The sequence below is a fragment of the Vidua macroura genome, chromosome 9 (assembly GCF_024509145.1).
Source record: "Vidua macroura isolate BioBank_ID:100142 chromosome 9, ASM2450914v1, whole genome shotgun sequence".
Taxonomy (NCBI): Eukaryota; Metazoa; Chordata; class Aves; order Passeriformes; family Viduidae; genus Vidua; species Vidua macroura.
This window is the reverse complement of record NC_071579.1, coordinates 25,749,230-25,761,357: the sequence shown is the minus strand read 5'-3', so window position 1 is coordinate 25,761,357 and position 12,128 is coordinate 25,749,230. Positions and strand designations below refer to the sequence as shown.

The following is a 12,128-nucleotide window of genomic DNA, read 5'->3' as shown; positions in this document are numbered from 1 at the left end:
TTCTTTTCAGGGTTTCTTTTAAATGTAGTGGTAATGCTGTATTTGTGTAGTTGTTTCAGAAAGGATTAAGAGAGTTGTTCCATAATAGCTGTAATCCTTTGTGTTTGACATGTGCAGAGTATTGTACAAATATTAACAAATCTGTACAACACTTCAGTGGGCTAGATGGGGACAGTAAGATGAAAAGTTTGAATTATTCAAGTCAGTATTTAAGTAAATATTGGATCCAGGATTAAAACCATCCTCAGTGTTGTAGAGAGCATGATTTCCTGTTTCCCAGCATAGTCTTTTCATAACTTAATTGTCCAGCTCCATGTGTTTGTGCTGCAGCCAAGTTCTAGTATCACTGAAAGTTAAATGAAAGGGAGAGTTCTTCTGACAAAGAGTAATGACTGTTTTTAGTTGTATTAGTTTGAGCCATGTTGCCTTTGGTTAATTATTTTTGATGATACTTTGTAGTCACCTGAACTGAAAAATAGATTTTATATTTATAATGGAAATTGAGGAAGAAAATACACGTAGGTTTTTCTTACAGCAAAGTATCTGGGCTGATACTCAAGACTGTAGATCTGAACAATCTGCTGATAAGTGAGCACTTGCAAAAGGAGAATGTTACAAAATACTTGAGTGTCCTCATGTGCATTAGAAATTTGACTACAGATAGGTGGCCATATCAATAACTGTCACTCCTACCAGAATTAGACTGGGTATCTCAGTTGTTCCACTGGAAGAAAAATTGCATTGAGACCTCGACATTATTTGCTTCAGTAGCTGGCATGGTAGGTTGTTCTTTTAGTTTGTTTTGGGTTTTGTGAGAGCTGCAGCAGGTCCATGCTCTGTGCATTTACTTGTGTTACTGTATTAAATATTAATGAGCAAGAGCCAGTCTTGATGTAGGACTTCAGAGAGGACTTAAGAGGTTTATATAATCTGTGCTCTGCTTCTGTAGAATTTTGGCTTCTTAATCTTTCTCTCCCTTCTTTGGTGCCTTTGTACAAAGCAGGTGTGGCTTTCTCTCCATCATCAGTGAGCAGTCCTGGTTCAGGCTCCTGGCACATCATCCTTCTTACCCATCATCTCTAAACCTGTCAAGCAGTGGTTTAAGACCTTTCTATCTTGCCTTCCCCCAGTTTGATTAAGAATTATTTTCACCCTGTTTCCTATTCTTCAGACTTTATTGAAATTCACTTCACAAGATTTAGCAGCCTTTTGGGCCAGTTCCTCAAGTGCATGTCTTCACCTTACTGTGCTTATCAGCCCTGCCTGTCACAGTGCTGCTTGATGTGTTGTTCTTCCCTGACTTCTTTGCTCACTCTTCTTTGTACTCTGAAGACAACCTTCCAGTCACTCATTTGTGTGTTGCTGTCATTTTCTCTTTCTGATGAAGTGCTGCAGAACTACTCAGTTCTTAAAATTTTGGGAGTGATACAAGCCCAGATGATGGCATCTCTCAGCTCTGCCTTTTTATTGCTAACTTTTCTCACATTTTCTGTCAGCTTCCCTTTCTGACACCCTTAGCAGAAATCTTTTTCAGCTTATGCTTAGGATGTCCCAATGTATTTTCCTACAAGTTTTGTCCATTTGTCTTGAATTTGGAGTCAAGAGGAGGAATAATCTTGTTTGTCATTCCCTACCCAAAATCTTGCTGTCTCTTACGTACTTCTCATCTGCTTTGTTGCTTACACTTAGCTCTACCTTTATGTCCAACTAAATATACTTCTGAAGTGCTTTCACTGTGCCCAGTGTTTATGTCTAAAATCTTTTTCTCTGTCCATCCAACAAAACTCTCTTCTAGTCTGCAAAAAAAAGGAGGAAAATGGTACAGTAAATTTTACTATCCAAATCCTGAATTGACTGTGCCAGCACCTCACCCCACTTTTGCACACTCCTCCCTTTTTTAGCTGCATTCATTTTGATGGCACCTGTCCTCTTCAAATAACTTCTGCATTTCTGCTGCTGTCTGTTGGCCTGTGTTTGTTACTGTCATTCTCAGTGTCTTCTTTGGTAGTGCTTGTAATCTCTGTGTACTCCTAGCTCAGAGATGTTTTATATGAGGCACATTTCTTTTTACTTTGTATCCTGAATATCTTCTGAGCCTGCAGGACCATTACATTTCCTGAAATCTCATCTCTTCTTCCTCTTCAAGTCCTCCTTTAATGTTTGCATTAAATTAGCTAAGAAAGTAATTTACAGTTCTTTTTTTTTTTTCCAGCTTTAAATAAGCTAGGTGGCTTTTTTATAATTATTATTATTATCATGCTGTTTTCCTTCTCAGTCACAGCAGTAGTGAATATTGTTTATTTGTGTGTAAGTGGCACTTAGGAATCCATGATCTGTAACCAGTGCACAGGCTGCCCAGGCAGGTGATCTTACCTTCTCTGTAGAAGTGACCTGGCTGAGTCAGTACCAAAGCAGTTCAGTGCAGCAGTGTGTGGGGAATCTTACACAGGTGTTGTCCATATGTGCTGGGTACATGCCTGGAAGTGGGAAGGCTGATGGTAAGTTTTTTCATCTGTCAGCATATCATTTTTCACAAGGAGTGGAATTTTTTGAAGGCTTAGGGGAAGGATGAATTCTCTTCAAGGTTCTTTCATTTTATTACTGTAAGATTTATGGCATTGCCAAGCCCCTTCTTTGGACTGATACCAGACCTGCCATCCCTCATCCATTTGGAGTGCAGAACTCTCTTCCTTTATTTTTTCAGCTTTCATTCCAAAGATGGAAAAAAATCAGCATTTGAACTCTTTTTTGAAGGGATTAGTTTGTTCAGTCCTTATTTCTAAATTGGAAAGTAAAGAACCCTTTAAGGGGACTTTGAGATTTTCATAGTTTTATTTTACATCCCACAGCAGGATTTTCAGTTTTAGAGCACTAGCATATTTCTCCTTGGATTTAACCAACTCCCTGCCCTGTTAAAACTTGTTTTCTCTGCCTCAGTTCCCTTCCCCTCTAGACTTGAAGCTGTTACCTTTAGACCTGGATCCACCCATCCTGACACTGAAATGAGGGCCTCATTGAAGAAAGCATTCCAGGAACAATTTATCCTTTGCTAGTTGATTTTTCTTGATTTGCTAGAGATTTTTCTAATGCAGGGTTGCTTTTTTGGCTTTGCTTTCTTTGAGCACTGCTGAGGCCAAATATGTTACCAGGCACTCTGGAATTTCTCAGCAGTTGACTTTTTCCTGACTGCCCGTTCGGCTTCGGGAGAAACCTGGATGGGGAGAGACACTGTCATGTGCCCTGGCTCTTGAGCCCTGTGCCTCAGTACCGCGAGGAGTTGACTGCCAAGATCTCTCCAAGTCTGACCTTTTCTTGGAGTATGGTTATTTCAGCATACTTTACTCTTTATCTTGAATCACAGAGTACCAGGTTCTCTGTGAACAAAAGCAATTTTTCCTAATTTACATGTGTCTTTCAGAATGTCCCTTCCTAAAGAACAGAGGGAATCCATTCTTACAGCGTGCATTCCACCCTGCGTATTTTGTTATGAGTTCCTAATTAAGTATGTTAAGTGCTAGTTCTCAGTAATTGATATCACTGAACCACTCAATGCATATCTAGGGAAAACAATAGACAGAACTTTATAACAAGCTGATCATAGCCACCTAGGGGAAGGTGTAATTTTTAACTGCTAGCCAGGTTTAAATGACTGGGAACAAAGTCCAGACAAATGATTTAGGTCGTTACAAAATGAGGCTCTGAGCTACAATGCTTTTAGTCTGCCCTTCTCTCTCTTCTGTAGCCTCAGGCACTGAATTGCAGCTTGTACATATATTTGGTTCCTATCCTGGTTTTCTTCTGGCTCAAAATCACAGGTGTGTTGGTTTTGGCTGGATTCTGCTTTTGTACCTGTCTTTTGTTTGCTGCCACAACAACAGACAGAGAATCAATCCTAAGGAGAACTGCTATAAATGCATGTTTGTGTTTCTCCTACCCTTCCCCCAGTCTCCACTCTCTCCCTCCCACCCCTTCCCAAATTCCATTAATATTTACAGAACAAGAGACAGAACTCCAACATTAATCTCAAATTCAGAATGAGATTTTTCTGGCTCTATCTGCGGCTAATGCAGAAGACAACAGAGGTTAGAAATGCACTTAAAAAAAAAAGAAAAAGAACAAAAGGCCTTTTCATATTCAACACACTGGATGGATTGTGTTAGGTTTAAATAAGCTTTCAAAGACCAGAGCATATGTAAAAAAATATTATATGTATTGTTGTTGGAAGGCAGAGGAACATTTATTTGCTTACTGAATGCATTGAAAGTTCCTGAGCTTTAACTTATATAAACTCATCGTTTCTTCAAATTTTGTGCGTGGACAAAACAGTTCCTTTTTTCATCTTACTGGTTCATGTACAGATAAGCAGTAAAACCAAAAAGTCAAATGAACAGAAAGAGAACTGTGTTGACAGTTACATGACAGTAATGTACAAAGTAAGCATTCGTAAGGAGATGTATAAACAAACTTCAAAACCAGTGAAGTTTTGCAAACATAAATTTCATAGGCAAACTGAAATTGAGTGGGGAGTGAAGAGAATGAAAAATTCTGATAATTTGCATTTGTTCTCTTTGACCCTAAACTAAGTATTTTCTTTCATTTTCATTGTTAAGTGCATAGAATGTGTTATTAACCATTATGAATTGACTTAAAAAGCCAAAATCAAAGAGAAATATTACTGTTCTTATTACTTTTCTTCCAAATTGTTTTTGTTTTAATGTTGGTTTATTCACTGGAGAGAATTTGCTGACTTCTGTAGTCTGCACAGGCGCTTACTCCTCTGTGACCCCTGTCCTTGATTGTTTCAAGAGTCACTTTTCCCTGCCATGGGGAGGATGGCTTGTGTCCCTGTCCAGTTGGTGTGTGGTTCTGGCTTCTGGTGACCTCAATGAGTTGTCAGCAGACAAATTTGTTAACTGTGTCAAGTAAGGGATTGTGTCCATTTGGTTGTGAGGCCAAGGGTTATTTCAGAGGACAGAAACTGATCTGAATTCTTTAAATGGAGAAGGAGGTCATCTGCATGTCCTATGGAAGATGGTTTGGCAAAGCAGTCTGGAGAAGCTGGCTCTGCAGTATCCATGTGCTGTTCTTCCTCCACGGAATTGAGAGAACATATTTTAGTAAAGGATTCCTCAATCTATCCAATACCCCAAAATACATAAACACAGAAATTGTTGGTGGTTTTCTTTTTTTGCCCTTTTCAATATGGATTCATTTATTCTTAAATTCCAAGAAAATACCAATACGCATCAGTCCAGAACCCTTTAGTCTAGAAGTTTGTATTATTTGTTTTTTTTGGGAAGGGCTCCCATATTTTCTTCTCATCTCTCTGGCATTTGAATTGGCTTATCTCACTTTTCTGATGAACCTACATTTTCCAGATAAATGAAAACATAGGGGTTTATTTTTCAAAACTGAAACAGTTGGATTGCCTTTTTGTTTTACTGGGATAAGCATCCACGATGCTCTGGGGAATGGAGAATGATCTAAAATAAGCCTAGCTGTTTTTTGTTGTTTATCTGTTTCTTTTTGCATCTGTCTTAGTATTTATTGCTACCATCTGCGTTTCATTTCAGGTTGTCTAATGTCTCATTCTGCATGTTCTTTGCCTATTCTTTTTACATAGCCTTGGGCTGTAATATCACCATTTGCCTACAAGAGATCCATTTCTATCTGTAACAAAATGAATTGCATTCATCTGTGTAATTCATTTCTAATGAATGCCTTGCTCCTCATTAAACAGTGATTTACCTTTGTTTCCCTTTCCTACACTGTCAACATGAACCATTTTGAGGTCCTGTGGAGAGATGCTAATTTGAGAAAGCAAAAGTCAATGCAACTAAGCACTCATGGGGGCCATCCTCCTTGGCACTTTCAAAAATATTCATGGGACATGTTGCAGAATAAAATTTGCAGGTGGATAAGAAGACTCAAAATATTTTCCTGTTCATAAGCTCTCAGTGTACGAAGGCAATGTTTGACAGTTTAAATGCAATTCTCCTTGACACTGCCAGGAGCAAATGAATCTTTTCAGACTTTGTCTGTTCTGCAAGAATTTTACCTATCACAGGCACATTTGGGAGACTGTACTCTTGGTTCACTGTCCCCTCTCTACCTTTTCAGGATTATTAAAATATTTTGAATGTATTTTCAGATTAATGTTTTTAAATACCTAATTTTGAGATATGTCAAAATGTTACAGACTTGAAATTATTTTATTTCAAATTTTTAATGAGATGCAAAGATTCATATAAATATTTATTGCCTTTGCCAATAGTATCTAAAGGAAAAGGATGAATACCATTAATTAGTGAAATAGGGTTGTGGAGTAATTTTGTTACAGATTTGGTTCTTATGCAACGTTTGTATAATGCACTTTGAAGCTCTCCAGCAACATTCCCTTTTCCAGCCCTGCACTTTGCAGAACAGCAGAATCTGCCATGTGTGCAAATAGATCTGTGCTGCTGATAGATAATGGTTAGATTATGGGATGAATTACCAAGTTTATTTTCACTTGAACCCTAAGCATAGTTTGAACTGCAGCAGTGGATTATGAATATGAAAATACCATTGGTAAACATAATTTAGAACAGGAAGTTTTATTTACAGCCTCTTCAACTCTTACTTTGGTGATAGCACAAGTCACTCATCAACACTTTTGATAGCTTGAATTTAGCTTGGCATTTTTCTGTATTTATTTGTGTGTTGGGCCAGACTGATCCCCAGTTGAAACTCTAGAATTGCCAGTGGGCATCCGTGGATTTACACCATGGACTAATTTGATCATGGTATTATGAGGGGATTGGAGGATGGGAGGTTGGGTTTTTGTAACTGGTCTTGCCTAAGTCATGTAGTATTTGGAAGTAAGAACACTGATTAATGTAACAAAACCTTATTTTTAATATACATTTTAGAGGACAAAACTGACCTTGAGAACAGTGTGATGCAGAAGAAAATTAAAATCCCCAAACTCTCTCTCAATCACATAGAAGAAGCTGGGGAAGTTACAGATTACGGGGAAGAAGATGTGGAGCTTAGACACAGTAAGGTACTGAAGTCCTTCTGGTATATTTTCCCTCCTCTCCTTTTTTTATCTTTTTTGTAAGTGCTCGGGGCATGTATGAACATCCTAGCTTAAGAATTCCAGGCTTGCTTTTGATCCCCTTAAAACAGTGTCTTTGGTGAAATTGGGTCACATTGTGTGTGGGGGTGGGGTATGGGTTTTCAAAACCTGATTTAAGTGCAATCAAACGTTTTCCTGGGTATACTGGAAATAGTGTAACTGCCACCTGAGACTGATGCAACAATGCTCTTCCACTTTGGCTCAGAATGCCTTAAAAGTCACCAGTACCTGACTGTACCAGCTGTTCTTGGTGGCACTTGTGACATATTGCTCACTGCTTGTTTGGAATTAGGAGGGGAGCTCTGAGACTGCCCAACTACAGCTGTGACTGAGAAGAAGAATTGACAGGACTGTATCCCTCCATTATAACTCCCAGTTGCCTTTTTAGGTTCAAATGCCAGAAACTCACTATGGAAATATATTTATTTTTTGATATCAAATTATTTCTTTAAAAGTCTGCCAACCTTCAGAATAAGATACTGCTCTATGGCTTCATGTGTTTTGCAGCTGCAGGAGTGATATTAGTTCATTTCGTTGTGGTGGGTGGGCCAGCTTTGGTTTTTTAATTGTTAATTTTGGTTTTTTTAAGAGCACAAATGCAGCAGATGTAACATCAAATAATTTTGTTTTCTGTCACATTACTCATGGATATTGTGGTATGGGAATTTGATAGTGTCAGCTTCTCACCTCTACTCTATGAGCTGCATTTGCTTTCCTTGCAGTTGCTTGGAAATTCAAATGCCTTTTCCTATTTGACCAGTAAAACTTAGTGACTTTACCTGTACATATTAATCCCATTATCCAGGCCCCAGGAAAGTGGTGTGATTTAATTTGTAGGGTTTGTGCAGATGACTGAAGGTAAAATTCCACTGAGAGTTCCCAGGTCCCGAAGCCTCTGCAATGCAGTACTAATATAGAAGGAATCAGTTGATAAGGAAGATGAGACTGGATGATATATTCTGTCTCCAGCTTCAGTGTTTTCAAATCCCTTTCAGTGTTTGCTGATAGTGTTAACTCAGTCACTTGCATCAGGCAGTTGGGTGAACGTGCTGTAGGGATGGATAGTGAAGGTTTTGTCTCACAAAGTGTGGGAAGGACAAGCCCTCAGTTCACAGAACAGCTTTGTGCCTGTGCTGCTTTCACCTCTGATGTCGTCACAGGTGACAAATGGAGCACACAGTTTGTTCTTTCTCTTGCTTATCAGAAAATCAATTGCTGTCAGAAATCTGAATGTTAAGGGTAAACTTTAAAGAAAAAGAGATCTAAATCAACTTTTTCAAAAAGAAATTAATGATACGGAATCAAGTGACCTATATACACTGCCTTTGTAAGTGTTGCACAAATGCAGGAAGGCCTTTAACTGCCTCAGAAGTTTGTATGTGCATTTAGCTGAGTTACAACTGCATGTTAGTTATGCTGCATATTATATCCATAAGAACCTGTTAGGCAAAATATTTTTGCAGACTGGCTTTGTCTTAGTCTTTTGGAAGACAAGAATATTAACAGTTCCCAAGACTCTCCTAATTTATTTGTTTTTTATTGTAATGTGCAGAGACAAGATGGGAGGAAACAAAGTGAAGGTACACACAAAAGCATTGAAGCAGTTGTTGCTCGCCTTGAAAAACAGAACGGGATGAGTCTCAGTAATACTTCCAGCCCTGAGGAGGCTTTTATGGAGGCTACAGAAGGCATGAACAATATGGACGATGCTGTAGTTCCTCGGATTCTCTATGAGGAATTGCTGAGGAGTTACCAGCAGCAACAGGAAGAAATGAGACACATTCAACAGGAGCTTGAGAGAACGCGGAGACAGCTTGTGCAACAGGCAAAGAAGCTAAAGGAGTATGGGGCACTCGTGTCAGAAATGAAAGAGCTCAGAGACTTGAACAGGAGGCTCCAGGATGTACTGCTCCTAAGACTAGGTAGTGGTAAGTGCCGGACTTAAGTGGGACTAGTTTGAATGAATTTTGCAGGTGTGATCAATAGTAATGGAAATGTATTTGAAGAATAGCAGTGGTTGTTAAACCGGACATTGAATGTTAAAAGGGTTTTCTGCTGTGGCTGTACAATATGTGTCGAATTTGTATGCTATGTACGTCTGGGTTTTCTTTAAGAACTAGAGGTCTTTGTGCTGGTATGGCTGAATCAGAGTTCCATTTTAAGCAGCTGTATTATAAAGAGTCTCTGACCTTCCAATATATGCTGAAAAAGTTAATAAAGCATCATCTGCAAAATATACCAATATGTTCCAGTTAAAAAAAAAAAAAAAAGAAAAGAAAAGGTGCTGGAATGAATAGTTGGGCTTAAACTAATTTATCCTTTGCAGTTAGGGGTTTTGTTTGTTGTTATGTGACTATGTTACCTTCCATTTTCTGACCCCTTTTCCCATTAGTAGCTTATTAGAATGTGATATATTCCTGAAGTTTTAGCAGTGGCTTTAAAAAGCCATGCTATTTGAAAAGCAATGGATTGTTAAAAGCATAATTAAAAGGACTTTATATTAGTGTCCCATTTATCAACACTTGTTGCAAAATGCAGGTTTTTGTAATTTGGATTTCAGTTTTAAATATCTTGGGTCAATTGCTCCTTTGTTTGGGTTCATAATAATTATTTAAGCATTATGTTGGAATAAATGGGAAAAAAGACAAAATAAAAAGTTCATCCTTTTCATTGAAGATGGTACCCTTGGAATACCTTCAAAAATTTGGCGAATTACATTTATTTGCGATTAGAATGTGGTACTGTGCTGAAGATTTGCTCGGTGACTGAAACTTGGTTGAAATCTATGCATCCAAACTTAGCATGCCATTCTTACGTCTGCCTTTGTGTATCTGGAAACTTAATTTTTGCATGTCAGTTGGATATTGGCTCTTCTCCTGGACTGGAACGAGTGCATGCAGTTTGCATGTGGGTCTGAGTTACCCTCACATACAGAGCTGGACCTGGGAGAGCATGTGCCTGTGCTGTAGCATGTGTTCAGGTGTGCCCACACCCTTGGAGCCAGGTTCTTGGAGTGTCCCACAGCCTAAACCGGGTGTCTGATTGTGAATGCTCATCATTGTTACATTGTGCACAATTAAAACGTCGTTACTTACCATAAACATTCTAGTTAACTTTCTAAATAAAACCAAATAGGCAAGGTTGCCGCAGCCTGAAAAAGACGATGTGGTTGGCAGGAAATTCCACTGAGCTTTCTAAAATTTTCCTTGGATGGAAAGATGTTTCTTCATCTGCAAGTAGTTAGCTGGAATTTATGGGAATGGAGCACGAGCCAGATGTTGGTAGGCAATGGGGCTGAACAGCGTAAAGTACCAATTTAGTTGGTAGAGTTGACAGCAGTTGGAGTGGTGAGACCAGCAGTGAAATGAAGACAGCTACTGAATTCTGCCTCTTTCACTTTAAGAAAAAGAAGATGCACTTTTTTGCTTCAGCCAAATAAAGAAACCTTAGGAGAAAAAGGGAAAAAAAGGGGGAAAAAGGAAATAGGAAGAGAAACCCTGGGAAAAAAAATACTGAGTCTTCTCTAAATATTGGGCATGAATTTCTATTGTGTGTATCAGAGTGACAACTGAAAACAAATCCCAATTACATTGAAGGCAATTTCTTTAAATTTAATCACATATATGGAAAAATATCAGCTATACAACACTTCCAGAAAAAAATCCTTGTTACTATTACTTGTAAGGAACATTGGATGGTAAAGGTGGAATTTGGCCATGCCGGCTTTGTCCTCCACGGGGTTTGTATTTCCTAAGACTCAGTGTATTAACTGTTTCTTACTCTGTTGTTTTTCCTTTTAGCCTCATTCACAGCAGAGAAACAACCATGTTCTAGAAAGATCAATACAAAACTTATGAATAATTAGCAAGGGAGACATCTTCAGCATGTTCTAAATTAGAGAGTCTGATGACAGTATGAAAAAGTACTACTTTTAATCAAGAATAGATATGTAAAGACTCTTTTAGTCTTCCTTACTTTTCCAGCTTATAAATGAGGTATGTTTGGGTATGTGAATAATCTCTGAAAATTGTTCTGAAAATAAATTACATCCTGAATTCATCTGCAGTTGCAGTGATCTCTTAAACCTAGAGTTTCAAATTACATGTAATTTATGTTACACTGCACTTCTAGCAGGCTGGACTTAATGCAAACTAATTGCATTTCTGTTTCACCTTAGAGACTTGTGATTTCTTTGCATGAGATGACAGCTGGTTTGTGCTGATGAATTGCAGCTGTGGGAAATGCTTGCCTGTTGCCATTTTAAACTTGCAGATCAAATATAGAACAGCCTCTTGAGCTAACATGCAGTCAAGTAGTCAGTCTCCTAATTTCCCATCAACGTGTTGAATTCAGTGAGGAGCTGGAAGTCAATGTATTGTACTTGAGACTTAGGCCTTCAGCTCTGCTACTGAACTGGAGCCACTTTTGTGGCAGGAGTGAGGAGGCTCATCTTCCTCATGGTGACACCAAATTGCTCTTTGTCACAAAGGAGCCTTGGAGGCAGCTGTGGCAGATGACAGTAGTGAAATCAGTACTGATCCATGGAGAAATGCTTAACATTATGATTTTAGTCTGTTATTTCCTGGCACATCCCTTCACGGAGGAGGCGGGCATTTCACCAGGGCTCTAGGGACCAGAGCAGTGGAAAAATGGGGTGACTTGTGGAAAAGGTTATGGTGTCCCTCTTGAGCTCCTGGAATAATGTGTGCAGCCTCTTGCCTTGCCCACGGGGGGAACTGGAAGCCCTGCAGCTGTAGGCCTTTGCAGTTTGTTTTGTTGTACCTGAAAACACACCTAATTTGCCCTCTTTTTATCAATAGAGAGTAAGATAATTTAAAGAATCAAATAACTGACTCTCCCCTGTAGGGACTTTAAATAGCCCTTGGATTGCAAGAGAAGAATTTCAATAACTTCTTTAAAAAATATAGCTGTCTCCTGGGCAAGATCTGTGCCATTTCCTGTGGCTGGAAATATGGTCAGAAGTACTGAAGTTCTATAGGGATAATAC

General features: G+C 38.8%; 1 protein-coding gene across 4 annotated transcripts in view; it reads left to right on the top strand.

Annotated features, from left to right (window-relative positions):
* LOC128811727 (BEN domain-containing protein 5) overlaps positions 1 to 12,128 on the top strand; it is a 561,665-nt gene that overhangs the window by 537,671 nt on the left and 11,866 nt on the right. For 2 of the 4 annotated variants that reach the window (XM_053985562.1, XM_053985559.1), the window contains 2 exons: positions 6,912 to 7,045; positions 8,673 to 9,048. In XM_053985562.1, the coding sequence (XP_053841537.1) occupies positions 6,912 to 7,045; positions 8,673 to 9,048 (510 nt within the window). Of the gene's footprint in view, positions 1 to 3,742; positions 3,816 to 6,911; positions 7,046 to 8,672; positions 9,049 to 12,128 lie in introns of all 4 variants that reach the window. The other 2 variants (XM_053985560.1, XM_053985561.1) reach the window with 2 other exon arrangements.